At 38.6% G+C, this 23,712-nt stretch overlaps 1 protein-coding gene across 8 annotated transcripts in view; it reads left to right on the top strand.

The window, feature by feature from the left end:
- The window catches only part of DENND5A (DENN domain containing 5A), a 70,537-nt gene extending 47,880 nt beyond the window's left edge, over positions 1-22,657 (top strand). For 5 of the 8 annotated variants that reach the window (XM_057418248.1, XM_057418243.1, XM_057418249.1 and 2 more), the window contains 14 exons: positions 425-556; positions 2,145-2,297; positions 3,157-3,261; positions 5,498-5,582; positions 6,989-7,073; positions 8,025-8,153; positions 12,394-12,515; positions 14,487-14,632; positions 15,205-15,323; positions 16,508-16,689; positions 17,565-17,647; positions 18,818-18,941; positions 19,942-20,110; positions 20,852-22,657. In XM_057418248.1, coding sequence (XP_057274231.1) covers positions 425-556; positions 2,145-2,297; positions 3,157-3,261; positions 5,498-5,582; positions 6,989-7,073; positions 8,025-8,153; positions 12,394-12,515; positions 14,487-14,632; positions 15,205-15,323; positions 16,508-16,689; positions 17,565-17,647; positions 18,818-18,941; positions 19,942-20,110; positions 20,852-21,035 — 1,818 coding nt within the window. In that variant the 3' untranslated portion in view covers positions 21,036-22,657. The remainder of the gene's footprint in view (positions 1-424; positions 557-2,144; positions 2,298-3,156; positions 3,262-5,497; positions 5,583-6,988; positions 7,074-8,024; positions 8,154-12,393; positions 12,516-14,486; positions 14,633-15,204; positions 15,324-16,507; positions 16,690-17,564; positions 17,648-18,817; positions 18,942-19,941; positions 20,111-20,851) is intronic. The other 3 variants (XM_057418246.1, XM_057418245.1, XM_057418247.1) reach the window with 2 other exon arrangements.
- Positions 22,658-23,712: the final 1,055 nt, after the last annotated feature.

Raw genomic sequence — 23,712 nt, 5'->3', positions numbered from 1 at the left:
TACAGATCTCAGATGTTGTCAAGCTCCAAGCAGAGTTTTCTTGCAGTCCTCATGTAGACTGGTCTGCCAAACTTGGTCTGGGTAATTACTATAAACTTCCATTTTATATGAAAAAATAACAAGATAATTCTCAGTGGTGGAGGGAGCAATTGAATCTCTATGCATCTAGATATCCTTGGCAGTTTGTATTGTGTTTTTGTTGTTCAGCAACGTATGTTCTAATACTAGTTAGGTAACATGAATGGGGAATTAACTCCCAGTGAGCTAGCACCCCGAGTGCCCAATATAATACTGAAAGAGGATGTAATCCTTTCCTCCTCATTGCCCAGGTGTGGGTTCAAAAAATAAGTTTACCTTTTTCCCTTGGCAAAGTAGTCTCACTTGCACTTTTATCTGTATTTGTCAATTTTCTACCCCAATATAGAAGTATATCCAAGAAGCCAGGAATCTGGGCAGCACTATTCGACAGCCCAAACTGTCTAACCTCTCTCCATCGGTAATTGCGCAAACAAACTGGAAGTTTGTAGAAGGCTTGTTGAAGGAATGCCGAAATAAGGTAACACAGAGATGGTTCTGTTCTCTTGAACCTCATACTCACCCTTTATGGACCATTTTGTTGCCAGTATGTTTGAACTCTCCTCTTCCATCTGTTTCTGCTTTATTCATATAAAGGATTTTGCATTCTAGTGAGAAATTCAGGAAAAGATAATGTATTTAGCAGTTCTGCAAGGAATGGAAACTTTATAAAGCAGATTTGTGGTAGAGAATGTAAAATGATAGAAAGATTGAATATTGTGATAGGTCTTTATCACCCCACTGCCATGTCTATTATAGTATATTTGAGTTATTACTAATGAGACTATACTATTTCAACAAGAGTGAATATTCCAAAAGAGGAGGTTCTGGTGAAAATACAGGAGCTTTTCTCATAACTAAAGGAAGTGGGTTAACAAACTTCTGAAATGTAAGTTTTCAAGCCTTAAGCAAAGAAATTTGGCATTAGTTTGTAGACATGCTTCACCAGTATGTATTCAATCATATATTCATCTGAATTAAATGTTAGTGTTTATACTAACACAGTAAAGAGAATAATTATCAAGTAGACACATTCTTGCCTTAAGTCAGTGGAGGTAATACAGCAGTTGTATATAACTTTGTGAAACTGTGTTTGGTACATGCATCTACTTTAGTTTTCTGTGTATATGAAACTGTCCAAATAATCCACTTCACTTTATAATAGAGGCATATAATGATGAAAATCCTTGAAGATAGACTGTGGAAATGCAACTCTAGTGAATGTAGTGAGCCTGCTGTTAGAAAAATTACCAGGGAAGGTGAGGAGAAGAAGCTAGAGGCTAACTGGTGATTCTTCATCTCAATTAAGAGTGTTGCCTAAGGGAGTGTTACTCATTTGAGGGATACTCTAGAATAGCAACAAAGGTGAAAAAATGTGTAAGAGATGATCAGAAGTGATTCCCTAGTAATTTTCCCTCCAGGTCACTATGCATTGAATATTTTGTGACTGGGAGACTGTACTTCTAAATGTTGGTGAGAGCTTTGTTGACCAGAATGAAGCTGTGCATGATTTAGGAGGATGTGGCTCATCAGGAAACTCAGGAGGTACACTCCAGAATGGGTTTGGTTTAAACAGAAACACCCTTCTGACAGAATGGGATCTCACAAGAATAACATATCCCCCTGCTACTTGGAAGCACTTGTGCATGTTCACCTACGTTTGGAAGACACGGACATAGCATATTGCTCCTTGTCCAGCATTCATCAGTCTTCAGAACCACTCAGGACCTGTGTTGCAGGGCCTTGCTGCTAGGCCTCTCCCTTGTGAATTTGTATCCTGCTGTTCCCTTTATTCGAGTTACTCTGTGGAAGCTTATGTGCCCATTTGCAAGCCCCTGTTAGAAGGATGGAAGAGGCTGTAAAGTAGTCAGCATTGCTGCAGCCATGGCTTGAAAGACAGGGGTAAAAGAAATGCAGTCATGCACTAGCTTCAGAAATACTGTGTATACCCAGTTACTCTGCCAAATCTTAGCTATCGTGTGCTTCCTTGTTGGTTATTTAAAAAGTGTAAGTGATCTTGGAAGTTTCTGTGGAAAGAATTAACTCATTTTTGCCTTCTCCTGTTTGAGACCAAGAGGATGTTGGTTGAAAAAATGGGTCGAGAAGCTGTGGAGCTAGGTCATGGTGAAGTGAATATCACAGGTGTGGAAGAGAATACCCTGATAGCCAGTCTGTGTGACCTCTTAGAAAGGATATGGAGCCATGGTCTGCAGGTCAAACAGGTGAGGAACAAATACTTCTGTATGTTGCAGAGTGCACTTTCCTAAAGTCATGTTACGCCCTTCCAGTTTCTGCTTCCAGAGGCTACCTTTTGTGTGCATATAGATGTGTTAAAATACTTGTGTCTCCCTCCAGCCTTTTTTTATGTCAGTTACTTCCTCCTTGTCTGTCTCCACTTTCTGCTCTGGGGTATGTGCATGTGTACATGTAGATGGGTTCCACAGATGACTTCTTGGAAGACTTTCTTTCCATTTAACCTGGGGGTTTTGTTTGGTTTGGTTTGTGGGTTTTGGTGTTGTTTTTTTCTTTTTTTTAATAGGATGGTAAATAGAACTTTTTTGGTGTTCTTAATACTTTTGCTAATGAAGTTGCATAGGCTAGAATGCAGCATATGCTAAAGATGCTCTAAATGGGATATGGTATAGGGATTTTGTTTTCATGCATGTTAATTTAGTTTTTAAGAGTAAAAGCCTTCCTATTTTTGTTCTTCCTGAATGATAGAGGGATAGTTAAGTGATGTATACAAGATCACTAGTTAGGGGTGTTGTTTTTCCTATGAAACTCATAATTGTCCTTCTGTTTTGGAGTCACATGTGGGACTAGATGGATTTTGGAAGGCCTTTATCTTTTCCTCCTCCTTTGTACAAAGGAATAGCAAGGACAGTGAGAATGATAACTTATTCTTTTTTTAAGGAATGTGCAGAATAAATATACATAGTCCAGTCAAATTGTAATTCAGTATCTCTGTTCCCAACACCCAAGCGCCAGGGTTTAAATCTGCTCTCCTTCAAACTACATAGCAGTTCTCTATGTGAAGATTTATTGTGCGATTCTCTCCCTTCCCTCTTGTATACCACTTAGGATAGAAGCTGTACTGCTTTCATCTTAGAAGACAGAGCATCAGTATACTCTGCTTCAACTCAGATTTGGGCCTTTCAGACCACCAGACGGCCAACCCTACATAAGGTTAATGCTTTGGATTGATTGCAGATGTTAGCAAACAGTGCTGAATGGTGGAATAAATAGAGTGGTGGAATATAATAGAGGCCTGATGGAGGAAGTGCAGCACATCTTATATTATGATGCACCACCAGTTCTGTGTGTGCTGTGGCCTTTATTAAATTCGCAAAAGCCTGCTGGTCTAGACATGGGTTTTACTTAATTTTTCAATATGGAGCCAAGTAAGACTCATCTTTCACAACTGAGCATAGTAATGAGGATGACTTTCCTTCCACCAATGCCTGCTTTTACCTCTTCCCTGCTGATGAACCCTGAAAATCCTACATTAGCTTCCTGCCAATTCTTCCACCTGCAGAGTGAATCCACACCTTCCTTTGCCCAGAACAATGCAGGAGAGTTGTCAGATATAGGATCTAATGACTGAAGTAGTCTGAACTTTCAGAAGGCTATGGTTATTCTTTTGCCTGTTCTCTGTCCCACTGCTTCCCTTAGGCTGTGTTCCTTTCCCTTATACAGCTTGCATTGTCATTGCTATTTGGTGAAGTTAAAGGAGAGTAACATGATAGTAAAGGAAGCAGGCAGATATATGTATGCTGTATGAGTTCTTACATTCATCATATTGTTGACATCTGTTTGCTGCAGGACCCTTTGCTGCTTTATGTGAGCTGTTGCAGTTTTCCTTGCCATGGAGACCAGTTGCTGAACACTAGACTATGCGTGCATGTGTGTGTTCACTGAGAGAAATACCATTTTGAATGTAGCAGTTCCATGGTATTTTTCAGGCTCCCTTTTTATGTTTTTATAAGACTTGCAATTTTGGCTTTCCACGTTGGATCTGTCAGGTATACACATGAGATATTGAGCTGCTCTGAATTTTGTTAAAAGTTCACCAGTGAATACATATTTTTAATAGATTTCACTCAACACAGATGTTAGAGACACTCTAGGCATTATCTTCTGGAGGCAGGCCACTTCTGGAGTAATCCCTCATGGTCATTAGTTCTTTATGTCAGCGAGTGAGCTATACTGTTAAATATACTGTGAGCTATACTGTTAAAATTCAGAGATTTTTAAACATAGAGTTTTTTAAAAAACATATTTCAGAGATGAACTACAATTACTTCACTTTTAGGAAGCCACTTACATGACTTTAGATGACACTGATAGTGCAGAATTGACAACTGTTGCTTTACAGTCACAGTTTCTGCACAAAGTTGTAAATAAAAATATGGCTTTATGATATGACTGCATTTCTGAAATGCAAAACTGCAAAATCTTTCCTGGGATTTCAAGTTAATATAATAATTTAGGGTAATATTAATAAATTTCCTCTCTAAGTAATTTCAATCAATGTCTTTGAGAGCCCCTGTTAGATTACTGCTGCCTTTCTGTGGCTTTGCAAGATTTTAGGATGAATCCAAGAATCTATTTAGTTTGCCAGTGAAAGATTTCCTCAACTCTGCGTTAAGCTACCAGCAGTTTAAGAAAGCAACAATGAGCAAGGTACACCTTTTAACATCATTTGACAGATTTACTTTGGCCTAAATACTACATCCCAAGCTGTAACTTTTAAGTTGGTTTTATAATGTGTAGCATTGGAGTATTATTGCTGATGTGCTTTCATTGTCTTGTTTGTATTTTGAGTTGTCGTATTATGTGTGTGATTATCTAATTCCTTTGCCTGATGAAATAGAGGGGGATCTTTTGGGGTTCTAAAAATTGACAGCATGCAACTGTAGCCCTGTATTACCCTCAAGAGAACAAATGCACAAGGCTTGGTCTGGGTATAAGATGGTTTACTCAGGCTGGTTCTGTATCTCTTGTCACTTCACTGCTGGAGCGGCAGGGTGGGAAAGACACATAGTACATGTTATGTCCTCAGAACTCTGCTTGCACATAGTGTTTTACAAGCATTTAAATGTTCTGTTATGATGTTAATGAAGTATGAGGAAGGAAGTTCAGTTGGCTTTTTTCCTGTTACCAGAATCGTTAGATCCCAGTAGTTTGACTCTGGTTTTTCTTTCTCAGCCTCTTTACAGTTCCTCAGCACCACCAACTTGTATTTCGTTTCTGGTTTTTACCAATGGCTTTGTAGGGAAAAACATATTTAAATCAAGTCATTGTTATGGCTGGTACTTTCAGTGGTGATTTAAACTTTTTGTTTTAAGTTTATTTAGCTGATAGTGATTTCTTTAATGAAGTTTCTGTTTTGGTTGGTTGTTTTTTTTTTTTTAAATTTTAGGGAAAGTCTGCTTTGTGGTCTCATCTGTTACACTACCTAGAAAACAGACAGAGAAAAACTACATCAGGCAGTTTCAGTACCTCAGGTAAGATTGGATTCCACTTGAAGAAGATGATAAAAAGTTGAGTAAGAGCTGCCTGCAGATTTGCACCACGCAGAGATTGTTTCCTTGGAAATATCCTTCACTCAGTATAACTGAATCAAGTATTCTATCTGCTACAGAATTAATATGGACCTGGTGCATTGTCCCAATATATTTTGTGAAAAATAAACTTGTTTGGATTGAGCCTGGTTTTTTTTGGTCTGATGTCTGCCTACTGCAGATATCGGAAATATCTGGTGTTTCAAAGATAGGCTTTAAAATTTATTGCTGTGATATACCAGCCTTCACATGACACATGGTCGCTGCATGGCTGGCAGAGAATGTTGAATTGTGGATGGGAGTGGAAAACAAGTATAAATAAATACAATTGAGCTCTATGTACTGAAATTTTACATTCTGTCTTGAAAAACAATTGAACAGTAGGCTTATTGTTTAAAAGAAAAAGACATGGACAAAACTGCAGCAAAACCAAGAACAAACAAAAAACACAGTAGAAACATTTTGTTATATACAGTGATGCAGTACCAGTAATATTACAAGGTGTTTCTAAGGTTATTAATTAATTTTTAAACACTGCTACTTGTGTCAGATGTGGGCATATGGTTAACACAAGTTATACCTTTTGTGTATCATTCCAAAAAAGGGGTATGGGGGGGGTTGGGGGTGGCAGTGGGTGCTGTAGGCAAAAAGCTGAGCATTACTAATTTGCACAAGGTCCTGTAAGTAATCAAAACCAAAGATTTGGAAAGTATTAAGGTCTCTTGAATGTCACTTGGTCCACAGTGGTTTTGTGTATCAGACTGAAGTTGCAGTCATTTTCATGCTTTCTAACTTCGGATTGAGGGCAGGGACTGTATTTAACATACAGCTTGATTATAGAGTGGAATTTGAAAGATAAGAGTAGTAATGTTGCTTAAAACCCCCAAAGTGTTCTGTTTTTAAAAACAGTGGTGTTACAGGGGCATGCAAAGTGATAGATTAGTTAAGTATGATGTGTGGTGTACTGAGTAAAACGTTGAACACAGTTTTCTGTTGTCAATAGTGCCAATCATTTTTACTATATAGAAAGAAAATAGGATAGTCTGTAGAAATTAATACTTGATTAGTATATGTCTTAAGCCATTTGATGTCATACCAATTTCAGTTTATTCTAAGCTCATTCATGTGTTTAATGCTCAGGGTGTGCTGATCTGCATAACCATCTGTGTAGCATATTAGATTTTCCTGTCACTTGAAATGGAAATATGCCACAATATCTTCACAAAGCAGTAAGACACCAGTACTCAAGAGTGCAAGTTGATGTTAATTGACCGTTTTTTAAATATATATATTGATTTAAAAATCTTTATATGAATTTATACTAACAAATTCTGTTTTTCTGAGTCTAGGAATACTTCTTGATTCAGAGAGGAGAAAGTCTGATAGCAGTCCAGCCATGTCACCTCTTAGAATCTCTCTCGTCCAGGATATGAGGTGAGTTTAAGCTATTAAAACTAACACAGAAACTTACGAGGTTTGCATACCTGTTTCTGTGTTTCATACAGGAAGAGAGGAATGTGGGCAAGAAACCTGCTGAAGTGTTTTAAGGTATATAGGGCAACCTTTTCACTGACCTTTACAAAAACATTTCATATGGTTGAGATTTTATATTGTCACAGCTACTGCTTATAGAAATACCCTGGCATAGTTTTAATCTTCTGTTTTTTCTAAGTATGCTGTATTGTTTTATTTCCACAGATATGTGGGTGTAACGTATGTGTTTTCCCTTTCATTGACAAGTTGGTTGCATAGCTGTGAGCTCAGTCTTGATTCTGAGTGAAGAAAGCAGTTTAAAGAACTTGTTTGATATAAAGAATGGGTTTATCTGACAATGAGTGCTGTAGTGTGAGTAAAACTATAACTTATGTTCAATGCCTTCTTTTCAGTACATCAAAAAACAATATGCATAACTTCTAAATTATTTTTGAAAGGCCTTTTTTGTCCTCTTTTTTCCTTACTAACATCTAATTTTTTCAGTAGGGAGGAGTGAATTTTCAAGGGACATGCTTGTCCTTTCAAAATTTGTTCCTTGTATGTAAGAAAAGCTACTACTGAGCATACAAAGACAGTACTTAATTTTACAAAGCACTCGGGCATAAATACTGCAGTGATAAGGTCCAGAATGATTCTTAAATCATGTGAGGCAATGGGCCTGCTTTAGAATTTTGTAAATAGGGCACTGCATTGCAGATATTTCCTTTTCAGGCTCTTACTCTTTTTGAGCTAGATCTGCAAGGAATTTAGATAGGGCTGAATGTTTAGGTGATCGTGTCTCTTTCTCCAGCAGTTTGCCTGGTATTTTGGCTTGATGGATAGCTTGATTCAAAAGGGCTGTCACACTTTGAAAATACTGGACAGTGTCTTTTGTTTGTTTTTTCCTCCCAGGCATATCCAGAACATTAGTGAGATCAAAACAGATGTTGGGAAGGCCAGAGCCTGGGTTCGTCTCTCTATGGAAAAGAAGTTGCTTTCTAGGCACCTAAAACAGCTGCTTTCAGACCATGAACTCACAAAGTAAGACAATTTATCTAGGACAAATCTTTTAAAAAATAAAACCTGTTCAGTTGTTTAACTTCAAAAACTCGGAAGCTCCTGTTCTTCCATCTGCTTAGCAGTGTGCAAAAGCAATAGAACTAACTACCCTTTCAGGGGTGTCTCTGTACCTGTGTGTTTGGAATTATGATTCAGTGATGGCCTTCTTCAGATACAGAATCAGTTCTGTCAGACTGCCTGCAACTTCGAGGTGAAATCTTAAAAAATTGCTAGGGATTAAATGAAACAGGGCCCAAGTCCAAACACCACTACTTTGCTGAATCAAGCTTTTTATTTTGGCTCACTTTCTGTAACTGTGGGATATTTTGTGTTCCTTGGATTGTTTGTGTGGTTTTGCAGTGCATGGCAAAGTGCAGCTTAGGTCCTGGTAGCAGTTGGGTCATGGTATGGAAAGTGTAAAGGCACATCCACATTGGTTTTTGTGGTTCTGATTAGCGTGATTCAGACTGACTGTTCCTTAGCTTCTCACTTCTCTTGCCAAATCTGAGACATTCTTGTAACTGCTTTCACAGCCATGTAAAATGCTGTAAATAAGCCACACCAGAAGTTGATTTTAAGAAAGCAGATGAATAGTGTACATGTAGTACCTTGGAGGTGACTAGGAAGGCTGTGGTGCTCAGTTCTTGAGTCTCATTCTGGGGCCATAAGCTTAAGATGAGATCTGGTAATCTTTTGAAATCTTCCATCTAAATTTTTCAGAGCATGATTGTCCACATCTCTAGTTCAAACTGACAGTGTCTCAGCTTTGTTCATCATCCCCTGCACACTAAACATTTTGCATTTATAGCCTGCTTAAGAACATAAAGTAAATTCTTTTCATAATAGTCAAATGTTTGCTATTATGATCCATTTTTGGTTTTATTACTTCTCCTAAATATTTCAAAATACGTCACTTCTGATTCCTCGTGCACAAAGTCATTAAAGAAAATATGAAAAGACCCAACCACTGAGACCCAAGACACTACTTAAAGAATAATTGCACTATGGGAAGAAAAGGGGACAAGTATATGAAGTATGAGGGGGAGAAGATGTGAAAACTGAAGAATGAACCTGTGGAGTTCCAAACACTGCTGTCTTAAACTCTCTCTGAAGTACTCTGTGCTAGTCCTTCTTATAAGTACTCAAAGGACAAAAGGAGAAATGCTCAGAGCAAGGACCTGTGTACATGATGTCCAGAGCACATGCACATTATATTGTCTTTGTAAACATAAGTATTTTGTAAATAGTTGCATAAATCAGAGTACAAGCCTATTTTTTTTTTTAGGAGTAAAGATTTGAGATTTATTTAGTATAAGCTGTGCAGGAAAAAAAAAGTGTGCTGATAAGGTTGAATATACTGGTTATTGCACGGAAATGAAAGGTTCCTGTGTATGGGCCCTAGTAATAGTCACTAGCTTTATCTGAAGACTTCTTTCTGGAGACAGTTTAACCTATGCTGTCTACTCTTCATTTCCTCTGTTCCCGCTCATGTCACCTTCCAAGAAATGTCTTCCCCCCGAATGCCCCCAAGCCCCAGTTGCTTCTTATTTGATATTTGCCTTGTATTGAATTATTTTGAACATTCTGAGGAAGCTGTGGCCTTCCAACAGTGAGTAAAGAAAAGCTGAAAGGCAAAGTCAGGACACCTAATAAATCTACTTGTATCTCTAAGTTAAGGTTAGCCCTCTTCAGTCAGGTCAGCAGTCCAGACTGGGTTAAATTAGCTGTGCTTTCCCCATGTAGAACAAGTGCTGCAAGAGGACTCTGAGCATATTCTCCTCCTCCCCTCCCCCCCCCAAGAATTAAAACCTCAGCTCTATCAGACACATTCTAATTCTCTAGAGTAGACTGAGACAGTTGCAAAAATATGTTTAAAATGGAAGTGAAGGAGCAACTTGTATAGAAATGACATCAATTCTTTGCAATCCTGTGTGCCTTGTGCTACATATTTAGATACCCTACTTAAAATTGTTCTGTGCTGCATGGTTTTAAAATGTGCTCCATTTGGTTTTAGAGGAAGCAGTGCCAAGTTCAGTGAGGTACTAATAGTAATTGTGCAACTGCTGACATTTTACAGTTAACTTGATTGTATTTGAAGCAACTATTAGATATTTTAATTAACTCATTTTCTTTGCTTGGCATTTGCTAAAAATACACAAAACCTGAAACGTTTCATTTCTTTCTAGTCTGCAAAAGGACTAGAGTTAGGGAATAGAAGGAAGTCACATTACTTCACTCCCCAAACACCATTGTGTGCCCAAGTAAACTGGGAAATCTTACACTCTGAAAAGGCAGGGCAGCACATACCCTTGTAGACAGGCTGTCTAAACATGTGGTTCAGATTGTTCAAATGAAACATGGACACAATCACCCACAAGACCTTTGTGGGTGTCCTGGGTTCAGCAGTAGCAGTCATTTTTCTCCTTCTTAGTAGCTGGTGCAGCGCTGTGTTTTTGACTTTCAGCCTGAGAACAGCACTGATAACACCGATGCTTTTAGTTGGTGCTCAGTAATGTTTACTCTGACCAAAGCCTCACGCTCTGCCAGGGAGGAGGGAAAGCTGGGAGGAAGCAGAGACAGGAGAACTGACCCAAACTAGCCAAAGAGGTATTCCATACCATAGCACATCATGCCCACTATACAAACCGGGGACAGTTACCCAGAAGGGCTAGATCACTGCTCGGTCAGGCTGGGCATCAGTTGGCTGGTGGTGAGCGGTTGTATTCTCTCCCCTTTTTATTTCCCTTGTCATTATTATTATTGGTGGTAGCAGCCCATGGGAGTTACATTCTTTCAATTCTCCTCCCCATCCCTCCAGGAGCGGGAGGAGGGAGCGGGGGGAGTGAGTGAGCGGCTGTGTGATTCTGGGCTGCCGGCTGAGCTTGAAGCACAGCAGTGGGATTGCTACTCCTGTGACTACAAGCAGGTTATGTTGATTTAAGGCTCAGTATCTTTATTTCCTTTGAACATTTCCTGTCAATCTCTCATGTTACGTTTGTTATACAAGTGAGAATATGTGTGTGTGTTAATCATAATTGATCTGCTTTGCAAATTTCTGGCTTGTGAGTCACTTGCTGACATTTTTGTAATTGATGTCTGAAATTGAGGGGAGTTGTCAGGATGCGCTCCTAGCAGGAAGAACCTGGACATGGCTGTGTCAGCATTTCGTGCATTCGTGCCATTTTGAATATTCCTCTGGCATCAGTCAGATTTTGATACATCTTGGAATGCTCTTTTATGATTATTCACCAACACTGGTATTATTTATTTGTTGCATAATTAACAAAAATAGTGGTGATTGCTATGTACAAGTGAGTAACTTAAGAGTATTTTCGAGTCAAAATTTTGCACTTAAAAAGCTTGAGGTTGTAAATTCATTTCAAGGTTTCTCCCTTGCAAATTATGCAGTGTTAAAGTCTCTAATGTGTTTGAGTAATTTCAATAAATGTAAAAGATTGTTTCCATTAACAGTTTATCCTTCTGCATAGGTGTTAGTGTTTGTGTTAGTAGAGAAGGCTACCGAGCTACGTCTTTTGATATTTCCACTTAAAAGAAGTTGCACTTCTGTTCAGTGTTGCAGTCAGAGGAAAGTGTTTTCAACCCAGTAGAAGGGAACAGTAGGACTTTAAGCCTTTAAGAAGGACTTTAGACATGCAAGACTTTGCATGTCTATGATTTTGTTCATCAGGAGCTGTGTACTGTCAGCACTGAAGCTATTCCCTGGATTTTGTGCAGGTTGTTGTAGGCCTTGGTTATCACCTATAGTCCCAGTGTTTGCCCTAGTGTCCTTTGAAAACAGTCTTCTGTCTTATGTCATGTGCTGGTGGACTCTCCCATGGCACAATCTGCTGGGAAGTAACTTATGAGGACTCTCTTACTTCAGTTCTGTCATTTTACATTGCCAAAAAGTAGTCAAAGAATACAAAATTACTTTTTCCATCTTGGGGTGTTGGGTGGGAGAAGACCCTTAGACCACTCCAAACTTTGATTTCAAGTGGTGAAAAATAGTGTGGACTATTGGACTGATGCACTTGGGAGACTTCAGACTTGCAGAATGTCAGCATACCTTGGCACATTAAATACTGTTTGCTCTACCAGAATCACTTGTCATTTGTAACTGCTTGCCCATTCTTCATAGTTTGCTTAATAAATAAGCACAGTAGGAAACGTTTCACTGAAAGTATCTTGTTACTATAACAAATCATTTGTTTTGCTTTGTCAGAAAACTCTACAAGCGTTACGCATTCCTCCGCTGTGATGATGAGAAAGAGCAATTCTTATATCATCTCCTGTCATTCAATGCTGTTGATTACTTTTGTTTTACCAATGTTTTCACAACAATCTGTAAGTATTTGCTTTCCCTGGAACTCTGATTTTCCAGATTTGGTTGAGTCCTTATCCAAAAATTCTAAATGGCTCTGAGCAACATGCCTTAATGTATTTGTTCGTCTTTTCCCAGCATGCATCTGAGTGTGCTGTAACACTGTTTCTGTGATCTTCTCTGGTGGGCAGTAGTGTCTCTGTTTGTGTCACTAAAGGCTTTTGTTTATAACCTTATAAAATAAGCAGCTTTAATCCTTTTAGTTGAGGGAGAGTTCTCAACAGCAAATTTTGTGGGCTTGTTTCCATGATGCTAAACAAGAACCGTATGGATTGCTCATTAACAAAGTAAGAATATTAACACCTGCTCGGAATTATAAGAAACCAAAAAATCTTTCCCCTTTCAGGCTCAGCCTACTTTGCCATATGCCTGTCTCTGAGTTTCAGATGACAGTGAAATGCCCATTGAGGGCTGCATCGGAACTCTGCAATGCACTGAAGTGCTTGTTTTGCTTTCTTTTCTTTCTTTTTTTTTTAAAATAGATGCCCTAGAGAAACTTTTAACCTGTTATTGCTGATGCTTAAGCATATTACAGAGTCCTCATGCATTTGTGTACCTGCTGCCACAGGACCTCACTAGTAGGGAAGAGTAAGGAAAGACTTTAGCAAGGCTTATAAAACTGGGGATGGGGGAGTATGAAAGGACCCCTGTGGCCCCATGGTAGGAGCTACCCTTGGTGGTGTGTTACGTTATGATCCATATTTATGTGTATGAAAGACAAAGCAAGCAAACATCTAAAATGTATGTAAAATGATTTGAAGCAGAATATGTTTTGGTGGTCTTGTGGGCAAGTTCTGGACAATGCTAAAATCTAGTCTGCTGCATAAAGTTGTCACTTACTTTAAGACTATCAGCACAGAAAATAAAAAGGGAAGCATTAATTAATTCTTAAATGCTATGAGCATCAAGCTTTTAAGAAAATCCAACCACCAAATAGTTTATTGAGGGCTCTGACAGCTGAGGAGACATTGAGAAAGAAATATATTAAATGCCTCAGCCAAAAAGCTCTAATTGCAATCCATTTATGCACTATAAAAGAAGGGCAGATTGCCAAGAAACACAATGACCATTCAGATAATTGGATTTTGTTATAAAAGTTTGGTTAATAGGGATTGTGCATGAGATGCTAGGCAATTGAAGAGCATGTGCGTTTCCTCAGGAGCAGATGCCTCCTGAGTCGGAGAAGGGGCTGTAACTTGGGTGATACTATGTTGAATTAGTGACTGGTAAACCAGGGGACCAGGAAGTGTTTGAGCAAGTCTTGTGCCAGTTAGAGGGGAAAAAGCTGTTTATTCTTTTTAGGATCAAGAAGTCTTACAGATAGCATAATTAAGAGCAATATGGTACCGACAAACTTTCAGCATTATAAACTATTTTCACTGAATTTGTTCAGCCACAGTAGTGAATGCTGGTGCAAGAAAACCCTGCAAAAACAGGCTTTGGTTATTAATTGAGTGGAGATTGGTGTTAGCTGTGTACTGTGCGTACATGCACAAACAAAAGCAGGCAGTTAGGAGTTGAGTATTGAGTTGGATGCTGAGCTGCAGTGTAGTCCTAGATACATGAATATTCTGTCTTTACTTTCTCGTCTCTAAGCTGGGGACGAGTAACCATCTTCATGATATGTTTTGAGACTGGTAAATGAAAAATTACTTTACTTACATGAAGGCATTATGCCATCCATACTTCTTTTTCCAGTTGACAGTGTTTTGCTGTCAGCTCTGCTTCTTAATGACTGCTATATGTACATTTCCTGATTGTCAATCAGTGCTTAGTATGCAGGTGTTAGCATGATTAAATAGCAACTCTGATGTTTTAACATTTCATGGTACTGGGGTATTATTTTGACTTACCTTCCCCCCCCCCCCCCTTCATTAAAGAGGTTATGTAACTATCTTTAATTTCTGAAGTGTAATTTTTTCTTGTGTTTGCAGTGATACCATACCATATATTGATTGTTCCTAGCAAGAAACTTGGTGGCTCAATGTTTACAGCCAATCCTTGGATCTGTATCTCGGGAGAACTGGGTGAAACAGGAGTCCTGCAGATACCCAGGAATATATTAGAAATGACTTTTGAGGTTTGTATTGCTTGAAACAAAAAAATGCTTTGGATGTTCTGTTTGTTCAGTTTTAAATTCCCCCTTTGCTGTACTATCGTGCTATACATTTCATATTATTAATCTGTGTGGTTAATCACAAATATTTCCTGTGCCTGTACATAATGAATATATTTAATAACATGTGGAACTAAATGACTGACAAATCCTTAGTGCAAATATGAAGACTGTCTTTATATTACAACTTTGTGCTGTTATGGTGGGAGGTATCATATCCTCTTCTGTTGGAAGCAAAGTTATTCTGCACTGATTTTTGTGTGTGTGCATGCATTGGGTAAAATTTAATTGAAAAATCTAGTTTAACTGTGTTGTTTCTGATGATGAAAATAGCATTTAACAAATGAAGAAGCAAAGAAAAGCAAACAAAGCCAAGTAAGGCAACCTATACCTAAAAAGTCCAGAATCAATCATGCAGTCAGAAAAAGGGAACCACATTTCTGATTCCCTATCTGAGCATGTTCTTTAATAGTTTGTGTCTCCAATGTGCTGCTCTTTTTCAGTTTGCACTGACAAATTCTTTGTTTAATTTGCAGTGCCAGAACCTGGGAAAACTGACCACAGTGCAGATAGGACATGATAATTCAGGGCTGTATGCCAAGTGGCTAGTGGAATATGTTATGGTCAGAAATGAAATAACAGGGCATACTTACAAGTAAGTATCATCCTGAAATTTCATGTTGGGTAAGTAGAATTTCTGCGGGGAGCTGGCACAGTAGCGCTTGTTTGGTTAGAAAGGTCTTATCTCCTGGGACTTTGTGTCTACAGTTGCTGCTACCTGAAGGCATAGAAAGGTCATTCGGCTTCTGGCATTAAACAAGTTGTGATTCTTGTAAAATTAAGCAGAGTTTTCAGTTTGCAGATGCTCATGTTTAGCCTTAAAACATTGGTGCAGAAGCTGAGTTGAGTGTTGCACATCTTAAAAATAATCTCCCTCGAACCCAAGGAAGAAATAGCAAGTTAGAGCTTGCAGCTCATCAAATATGGGTGGTATTTTATAGTAAGGCTGAGTGCTCTAGGTGTTACAGAGAAACCATTGGATTACACACTCTGGGACACAGGGGCTTACAAGTGTTGGAAACCCGTGTTTGCATAGTGAAAGTAAAGGAACGAGATTTACAGTAAAAATTAAATTAGGTACAGCATAGTTTGATGCCCTGTCCTTTGTCAGAGAAACTGTCAGGCTCATGCTGGTGACAAACTGGTGGGTTAAGTCCACTCAGTTTTCCATGTCAGCTTGTTTGTAATTAAATGAAGAAGCAAGATTCTAGTTTTGGATACTGTTCAGTTTTCTGATTAATCTAATTAAACTGACATCAACATAGATTTGTAGAAGGTGATGATAAGCAAGTGAGCATGTGTGTTTTCTGTGTCTAATTTAATATCCCAGTTTCAACAGATGTACAGGTGTTTCGGCCCTTCAGTACATGTTTGGGGTTTTTTTTTGTTTTGTGGCTGGCCTGCTATGTAATCGATGAAAGCATAGGAGTGTTTCACCACCCTATTATAGTGTGTAGCTGGTCTTCCCCTTCTACCTCTTTTTCCTCTGCAGCCCTCAAATCATATACTACATACAGGACAAGACAAAATCTGCCACTCTTTGCTTTGCAAATAATTCAGTGCAACGTTTAGGACAAACTTGAAACTGAAAAAATGGTTTATTTTTTACACCTCGGTTGGCAAAAGCCAAATCCAAGTTTTTGTTGCTAGATGAATGGTGTATTTCTAATAGCTATACTAGCAGAATTTGGGGTTTATGCAGCTGCAGTTGAAAGTTTTTGGCATGGGATTGAATCTGGGATGAAGGACTTGATACACGTATCTCCTTTATGTTTTTAGGTTTCCCTGTGGAAGATGGCTTGGAAAAGGAATGGATGATGGCAGCTTAGAAAGGATCCTGGTGGGAGAGCTGCTGACTTCCCACACTGAGGTTGATGAGCGGCAGTGCCGAACCCCTCCTTTGCAGCAGTCACCAAGCATGATCAGAAGATTTGTCACTATATCACCAAACAATAAGCCAAGTGAGTGGTGGAGGTTGTCTTGTCTTGTACTGTCTGCATCATTACCTGAGGAGAGACGTTTGCAAACAGACCTATAGTTTCCTTGTATTTTAGAACTGTAGCTTGGAGAGAACCTGGGAAACTCACTTAGCCCAAACCCCTGCTCAAAGTCCAGCTAATTTCTGAATTACAGTCCTGAGCAAGCTGTTCTATCTAATCAAGTTCTGAAAGTCCCCAAGGATGGAAGGAAGAAGTCTCTGGACTTCTGGTTCAGTGCTTAGCAGCCCTAGTGGTGTTTTTTGTATTCTTGTCTTTCATCTGTGGAATGAATGCTATGGAGGAAAGTAGAAATTTTCTGTCCTGTCTTTACCTGTCCTTCATGGACAAAAAGCTTGCTAGTGGTTTCTGTTAATGGACTTCAGTTTTCTATTGAGATTGTTGTTCTGGGCTGTTTTCTTCCTGATAAATTAGGAACAGGTGGTTATTTTTTTCCCAAGCATGGTTGGGTTTACAGTGAAGCTATCACAGGAATTATTTCTAGGACATCCAAGTTTTGTGGTCCTAATCAAAGCACAGCTCTTTTTCTTAGCTTTGGGCCCTGGTCTGAAATTTCATTTAATATGTAAAAACCCTTTCCACCTGTTGTTGTGTTGAAACACCACAGTGTTAGTTTTGGTATAAACCCAAACCATCTCAATTTCTATCTCCTCCACAGTAAGTAAAAGTAAAAGTAGATTTCTATTACCCATAGTCCAGCACCTTTTCACTAACAGCATAAGTTTTGCTGGTTCATGCTCCTCTTCTTTTTTTCTATTGTATGCCTCACTCCTTGTGAAGAGGTACGATTTGTAAAGTTGTTACAGAGTGGTGACTGGATATATTTTTGTATTTTGCAGAGTTAAATACTGGTCAGATACAAGAAGCTATTGGTGAAGCTGTAAATGGTATTGTTAAGCATTTCCACAAGCCAGAGAAGGAGGTAAGGAGGAGCTGCTTGTGTAGTGGCACTCCTGTCTTAACTCTTATTAGTAACTGTAACATTCTGTTAATTTCAATGTTAACATTCTGGTATTGGAAATAGTGTTATAAGTTAATTCTGCCAAGGATTCTACCCATACCACTGTCAACAGTGTGGCCTCCTGTTCAGTTTGTTCCAGGTTAACTGAGATTTTACATCTGCATCGAGTAATGAGTAGGGTTTTTTATGCCTGTTTTGCATTATCTGTGCTACTTAAAACATGAAAACCCATAGGGCACTTTAAAATGAACAAACAAGATGCACACCCAAACACCTATCCCACACACAGACCCTGCCCAGCAAGTGAAACAGAAGTGCTCTCAAAGACTCAGGTACACTTCTACATTATACATGTAATCATCGTAACAGAAACTGTGGTTATTTCCTGAAACAAGCTTAAGCAGCATGCCTCTGGTAAACCATCACAATCCAGCCCTTCTGAGCCAGAGTGGTCAGAGCAGTGCTGGCTCCTGTATGGATATCTCTTGAAAGTCATTAATTTTATTAAAAGCATGTCCTCCCATTCCTTCTGCACCAATCTGCTTGAAGTTCAGTGTTGCATGGCAAATTCACATACAGTGTAATTGTGGTTGATAATCATGTTTACACAATAATCTGAAGTGTCATGCACTGGGTTTGCAAAATACAATTTACCATCATGTTCTAAGGATTTTTTTCCCCTGAGGTTTAAAAATTTCATGAGATGTTGTTTTTGTTGATAAGCAAACACTCTGAGGCACCTGCTGCAATAGACTTGGGATCTTTATTACTGAAGAGGAAAATGGTTCCTTAATTTTCTGTGCAGTGATCATTATTATAGGTAAAACCTGCTCAAAACCTGATCTTTATCTTGACCTTTTCATGGCTTCATTTGATGATGATGATGATGATGATGACACCCTAAGACTGCTTTCTTCAGCCTCCTTAGAGAGGTCACCACATTTTTGAAAGCTCAGGACTTGTGAGAACTGGGCCATCCTCTCTGGGGCCACTGTTTTGACAGTAGACTGTAACTTTGGGCATCTGTTTGTTTAAAAACTGGCTTCAGTAATAGATGCATGAGACACTTTTATGTCCCAGACTTCCAAACTGAGATAATAAGTGTGTGTGCTTCATGTGTGTGCTTGACAGAGAGGCAGTCTGACATTGTTGCTGTGTGGAGAAAGTGGACTTGTTTCAGCTCTTGAGCAAGTGTTTCAACATGGATTTAAATCACCAAGACTCTTCAAAAATGTCTTTATTTGGGACTTTTTAGGTAAGTGGGAGAAAAGACATACCAGAGCCTGTTTGTGTCTTTAAAATATATCCATCCTTGTTCCTTATTCTCAGTTGGTGAAAGCATACTTAGCTGCATCTCTGCAGCTGAATTGCCATAAGAGCTCTTACTCTCTTGTACTTTTAAGAGAAAGAGTATCCATCTGCCAAAGTTGATGCTGTACTTAATACAGTAACTAGTCTTTATCCTTCTAGTAGTAATAGTGTAAAACAAACTTAGTGAGGAAGAATTATTTAAATAAGGTGGTGAATGGACATATGATAACCTTGTTATTAATTGAGCATAGTGGAAGCAATAAATCAACTGCTAAGAGGTTGAGTTGCCTTATAATGCAGAACAGGTGTATCTAGTGCTCTTGGTACTTAATGAATGTTGTAATAAAGGGTTATAAACATACATTTTTCACACAGTGGTCTAGATCATTTGACATAGAGCTGAATAAGTCAACTGAGTATACAAATGCCTTTTAGGAAAGGAATTTCCTAATAGTGTTTCTGTGTTTTGAGTAGGTACTTTGACATCACTCTTCTCCTTATATCATCATTTTACTTTAGCATCTCAAAACTCAGTAGATAGGAGAACCTCTTTAGCACTGTTCAGAGGGAAGGAAGTAGAATCTCAGTTTTACACATGGAGAACACATAACTGGATCATACGGAAGGAAACAGTGGCTAAACGTAATAATTCAGAAAATTCATGGATGGGCTTTGAATCTAGGCCTTTGAACTCTAACTGTGCCCTCCATGATACAGACACTCATGCTGATTTGCCAGTGGTCCAATATGAGCTATCAGATAGCTCATATGGATTTGTAAGCATGCTTACGGGGAAAATGAGGTGGTATTAAATTTAGTCATCTAAATTTCAAGGTCATAGTGCCTGATTATTTTATTCCAAGCACAGTAGAATCATATTTCAGTTATTTTAGGTCTGCTGTATACACTGATAAAACTTCAGTATCTCCCACCATTCTTTTAAGAAAAAGCACAAACATACTATGAGACCCTTGAGCAAAATGAGATGGTTCCAGAAGAGAACTGGCAGACAAGGGCCAGGAATTTCTGTCGCTTTATCACTGCTATCAACAACACCCCTAGAAACATTGGGAAGGATGGCAAGTTTCAGATGCTGGTGTGTCTTGGAGCCAGGTATAAAAAAAAACCTTCTCTATTATTATTGTTGTTTTTATTATTGATACTTTGCTAAAATTAAAAGGATGTTGCATATTAGTAAAATAAAGCCACACAATGCTGGTTGTGCAGTTGGCTATTACTTACACAGTTCTTTGGTGTAGCTATGGAGGAATTAAGTGAACCATATCCTGACCTGTTGGGCATGTGAAGTGTGGGTAATCTGACATATAAAACTGAGTATCCCAAAGAGCTGAGCAGCTGAATCAAGAGAGGAAGGTAGTAGGCTGGTGTGAATAGTCTTACCTCCCTTTCGTTTACAGCTAGCAAGGTCAGAAGGTAGACACAGAAAACCATCCATCAGTGAGGCCTCTGTTGTTAATGGCTGGGTGAACTCCCCACGTTCCATCTACTGCTCATGGTAGGAGGTGGGTAGAAGGGAAGCTGGGACCATCTAGAAGCCTCTTTGCACAAAGGCAGTGGAGCAGGCTAGTGACTTTGGGCCTGCTTGGGACTTGCAGGCCTCCTGGGAAGCACCTTTTGATGTGAGGGGTGGAAAGTCTAGAAACATGTCTGTCGCAGATGCTTTCTGTTTAAACTAATTCCACAAACAGTATTTCCCCTTCCCTGTCTTATAAAAATATGCAGAGAAGGTAGCAGGTCTGTTTAGAAGGCAAAGAATAAGAATCACTTCAGTGAAAACATGAAATTAACTTGGCTTTATTTTTGTTTCCAAATTGCAAATTGCCACTTTGTCAGAGACCACCTTTTGCATCACTGGATCGCCCTGCTTGCAGACTGCCCGATTACAGCACAGATGTACGAAGACATAGCACTGATAAAGGATCATACTCTTGTGAATTCTTTGATTCGAGTGCTGCAGACCTTGCAGGAGTTTAACATTACGCTGGAGGCATCTCTTGTCAAAGGAATTGATATTTGACCTCTTGTCCCACAGGAACAAACTACCTTTAAAAACAAACAAACAAAAAAGCAAAAAGGAGTGAATCTTGTTAGTATGCAAAAGTTCTGTCTTGCCAGTACGTTGTATCGTGGACTTGTTCATGGCCCTAAAATGCGACTTTGACTTTTCTTGAAGGAAACTCCCAAAACAGTACAGGCACATGGATAGAAGCTGTAAACTCAATGTAAAAAAGAGGATTTTGGTATAAATCTATTTTAGAGTTTATTTGCTGATTTGCTTTTTACACACTTTCATGTGAAAGAGATAGAGATGAGTATTGTGCAGCTTATTTTAAAGCTGCAGTATTTCCTTGCCATAGAAGATGTGCAGTGAGCCTTTCAGCATTCTGTGAACTTGCCTTCAGATATGCTGTATGTCATAGATTCCAATGTATACACTCCATTTCTGCTGAAAAGGTCATTCTATAGTTTTTAAACTAGTATTTTATATATTAACATTATTACCAATGTTTGATTTTTAACGTATTGGGTCATGTTCTGCTGCAAGGGAACTACAAATCTGATGTGTGCTTTTTTTAATAGCTCCAAAGCACTGATTTGTCAACAGATCTTTTTTTTTTTCATTTATTTTTGTTGTCAGTATTATTTTTAGTGAAATCCAGGAGACTGAACCATGAAAGGTGCAGAGATCAAAGTAATATTTTTCATATTGGTACGTAATTGCACAGATGAAATTAAGTGTGTTTTTTAACTGATGTTTTTTATTTATTTAATCTATCATTGTGTTTTGTAAGTTTGTCTTTAAAAAACCCAAACAACTTCTATGATACAACTAGCTGTATTATGTTGCAATTCTGGATTTACAGTGCAGCCCACTTAAATGAAAAACCTGGAATAATCGTTCATATACAAAAATGTTTCACTTGAACCAGCCTTTTGAAGTTTGGTATATAGTTGCTGCTGGTAATTCTCTTAACTGTTAATAAAGATGGACATAAGTTCCCCAAATGCCAGATGATTAAATAAACATGTTTATTCCCCCTTGAAATAATAATGGTATACTTTACTAACACATATAATATCTTAATTTTTCTGAAAAGACAGTGAGTGTTAAGGTTTTTTCTTTTTCTTTTCAGTGAATATGTCTTGGGTCCTGTTATCATAGTCTGCGTCATTTGGGATGCTTCTGTTTTTAGCAGAGAAAGCTTTAGTCCACTTCTACAATAAAACACAAGCATTCTGAAAGCTTAATTTATTGGAGATCTGGAACTTGGCAAATGCCTAAAGGCATGTCTGTTCATTTGGATCCTCTGATAAAAATCTCTTTAAAATTAATATGTGACCTAAGAACAGGCTGATTTATCAGCATCGCAAATTACTGTACAGAAATTCAGGGCTATACATTTAAGAGGTCTCCACTGTATAAACTTATCTCAGTATTGTCTCTGTTTTGAGAAGCAGAATCCAAGTGTTTTAGCTCATACAATGTTGTAGCACCTTTTCTTTACCTACATCTTAGTCACATCTTGTGATAGTTTTATTTCCATAATTTATAAGTATAGAACATGTATTAAATTTTTGGCTATTTTTACTTTTGTCTTATTTATTTCATTATTAAACTAAGAAGTTCCTTTGTCACTACTTACCAGAGCAAGATTCCTTTTTTGATGTCAAAGTAGCACTGGGAAGATACAAAGGCAATGTCCGAGTCATTCCTTGTGCTGGGTGGGCATGAACTCTTCCACAGTCCAGGGCTTACAGCAGTATTTCACAGAAGTATTTTGTGTGTGTCGGTTTGGGTTTTGGGGGATTGGGTTTTGGGGGATTTGCCAGCTTTGGAAGGGCAAAAATAAAGCAGATGTCCTTTATTCTAAGAATTTCATGTATTTGGCTTAATATGTTGGGATAATCTTTATATGCCAGCCCCAGATTGCTTGTTTATGTATTAAAAATTACAGTGCTTCCAGCTGTATTTAAAACAACTTTAGTAGGCCTGCATATTTCAGAGGGAATATGTCTAAGTAAGAAAGGAGGATTGGATTAATTTTGACCTTAACAGATTAGTTGATCCTGTTAAAACCAAATCCACCATGGTATTAAGTATGGATTAATTTTTTTCTCTTGCACAAGGTAGTTAACCCTGAATTCCTGAATTAAGGTGTTGGTTTGGTTTTATTTTGTTTTTCTTCTTTTCTTTGCAGATGTTCACCTAGTGTGGTGTGATACCATTGGTTTAATGACTTGCTTTGGTGTGGTTCTTCTTGGCTTCATTATGACAGTTAGCGGTATCTGGGATGGACACAGTGTGTGGTTTGCTGGTTCCCAAGTGGTGGGTTCTTTGGCTAGCACATGAGGATGAAGCTGTTCATCAGTGACGGCACCCTCTTTGCTAGCTAGATGCAAAAGGATGATGCAGAGGTCATCTTCCTAGCTCCTCAGTTACTTTATTTTCACAGAAAAGACCGCTTTACAATAGACCCTTCCTCCTTCTCTCATAGGAGGTCTGTGCTTAATCCTGTTAGGATTCAAAGCACTTTTTGCTATGGACTTCCAAGTCTGTGAGGATTTTCACCACTGAAGGACCAGTAGAAAGTTCTGAAATGCAGCAGGAAAAATGTTGGTTTTGTTGGATGCAGGGACTGCCAGGAAGACTGAGATATTAAATATAGCTGCATGGTAGCCCGTGCTAGGGTTCT

This window comes from Pezoporus wallicus, unplaced genomic scaffold, assembly GCF_028554395.1.
Source record: "Pezoporus wallicus isolate ANWC-B61680 ecotype Strahan unplaced genomic scaffold, APGP_CSIRO_Pwel_v1 contig_2025, whole genome shotgun sequence".
Classification (NCBI taxonomy): domain Eukaryota; kingdom Metazoa; phylum Chordata; class Aves; order Psittaciformes; family Psittacidae; genus Pezoporus; species Pezoporus wallicus.
The sequence above is the reverse complement of the archived record's forward strand: the minus strand, read 5'-3'. Positions and strand labels throughout refer to the sequence as shown.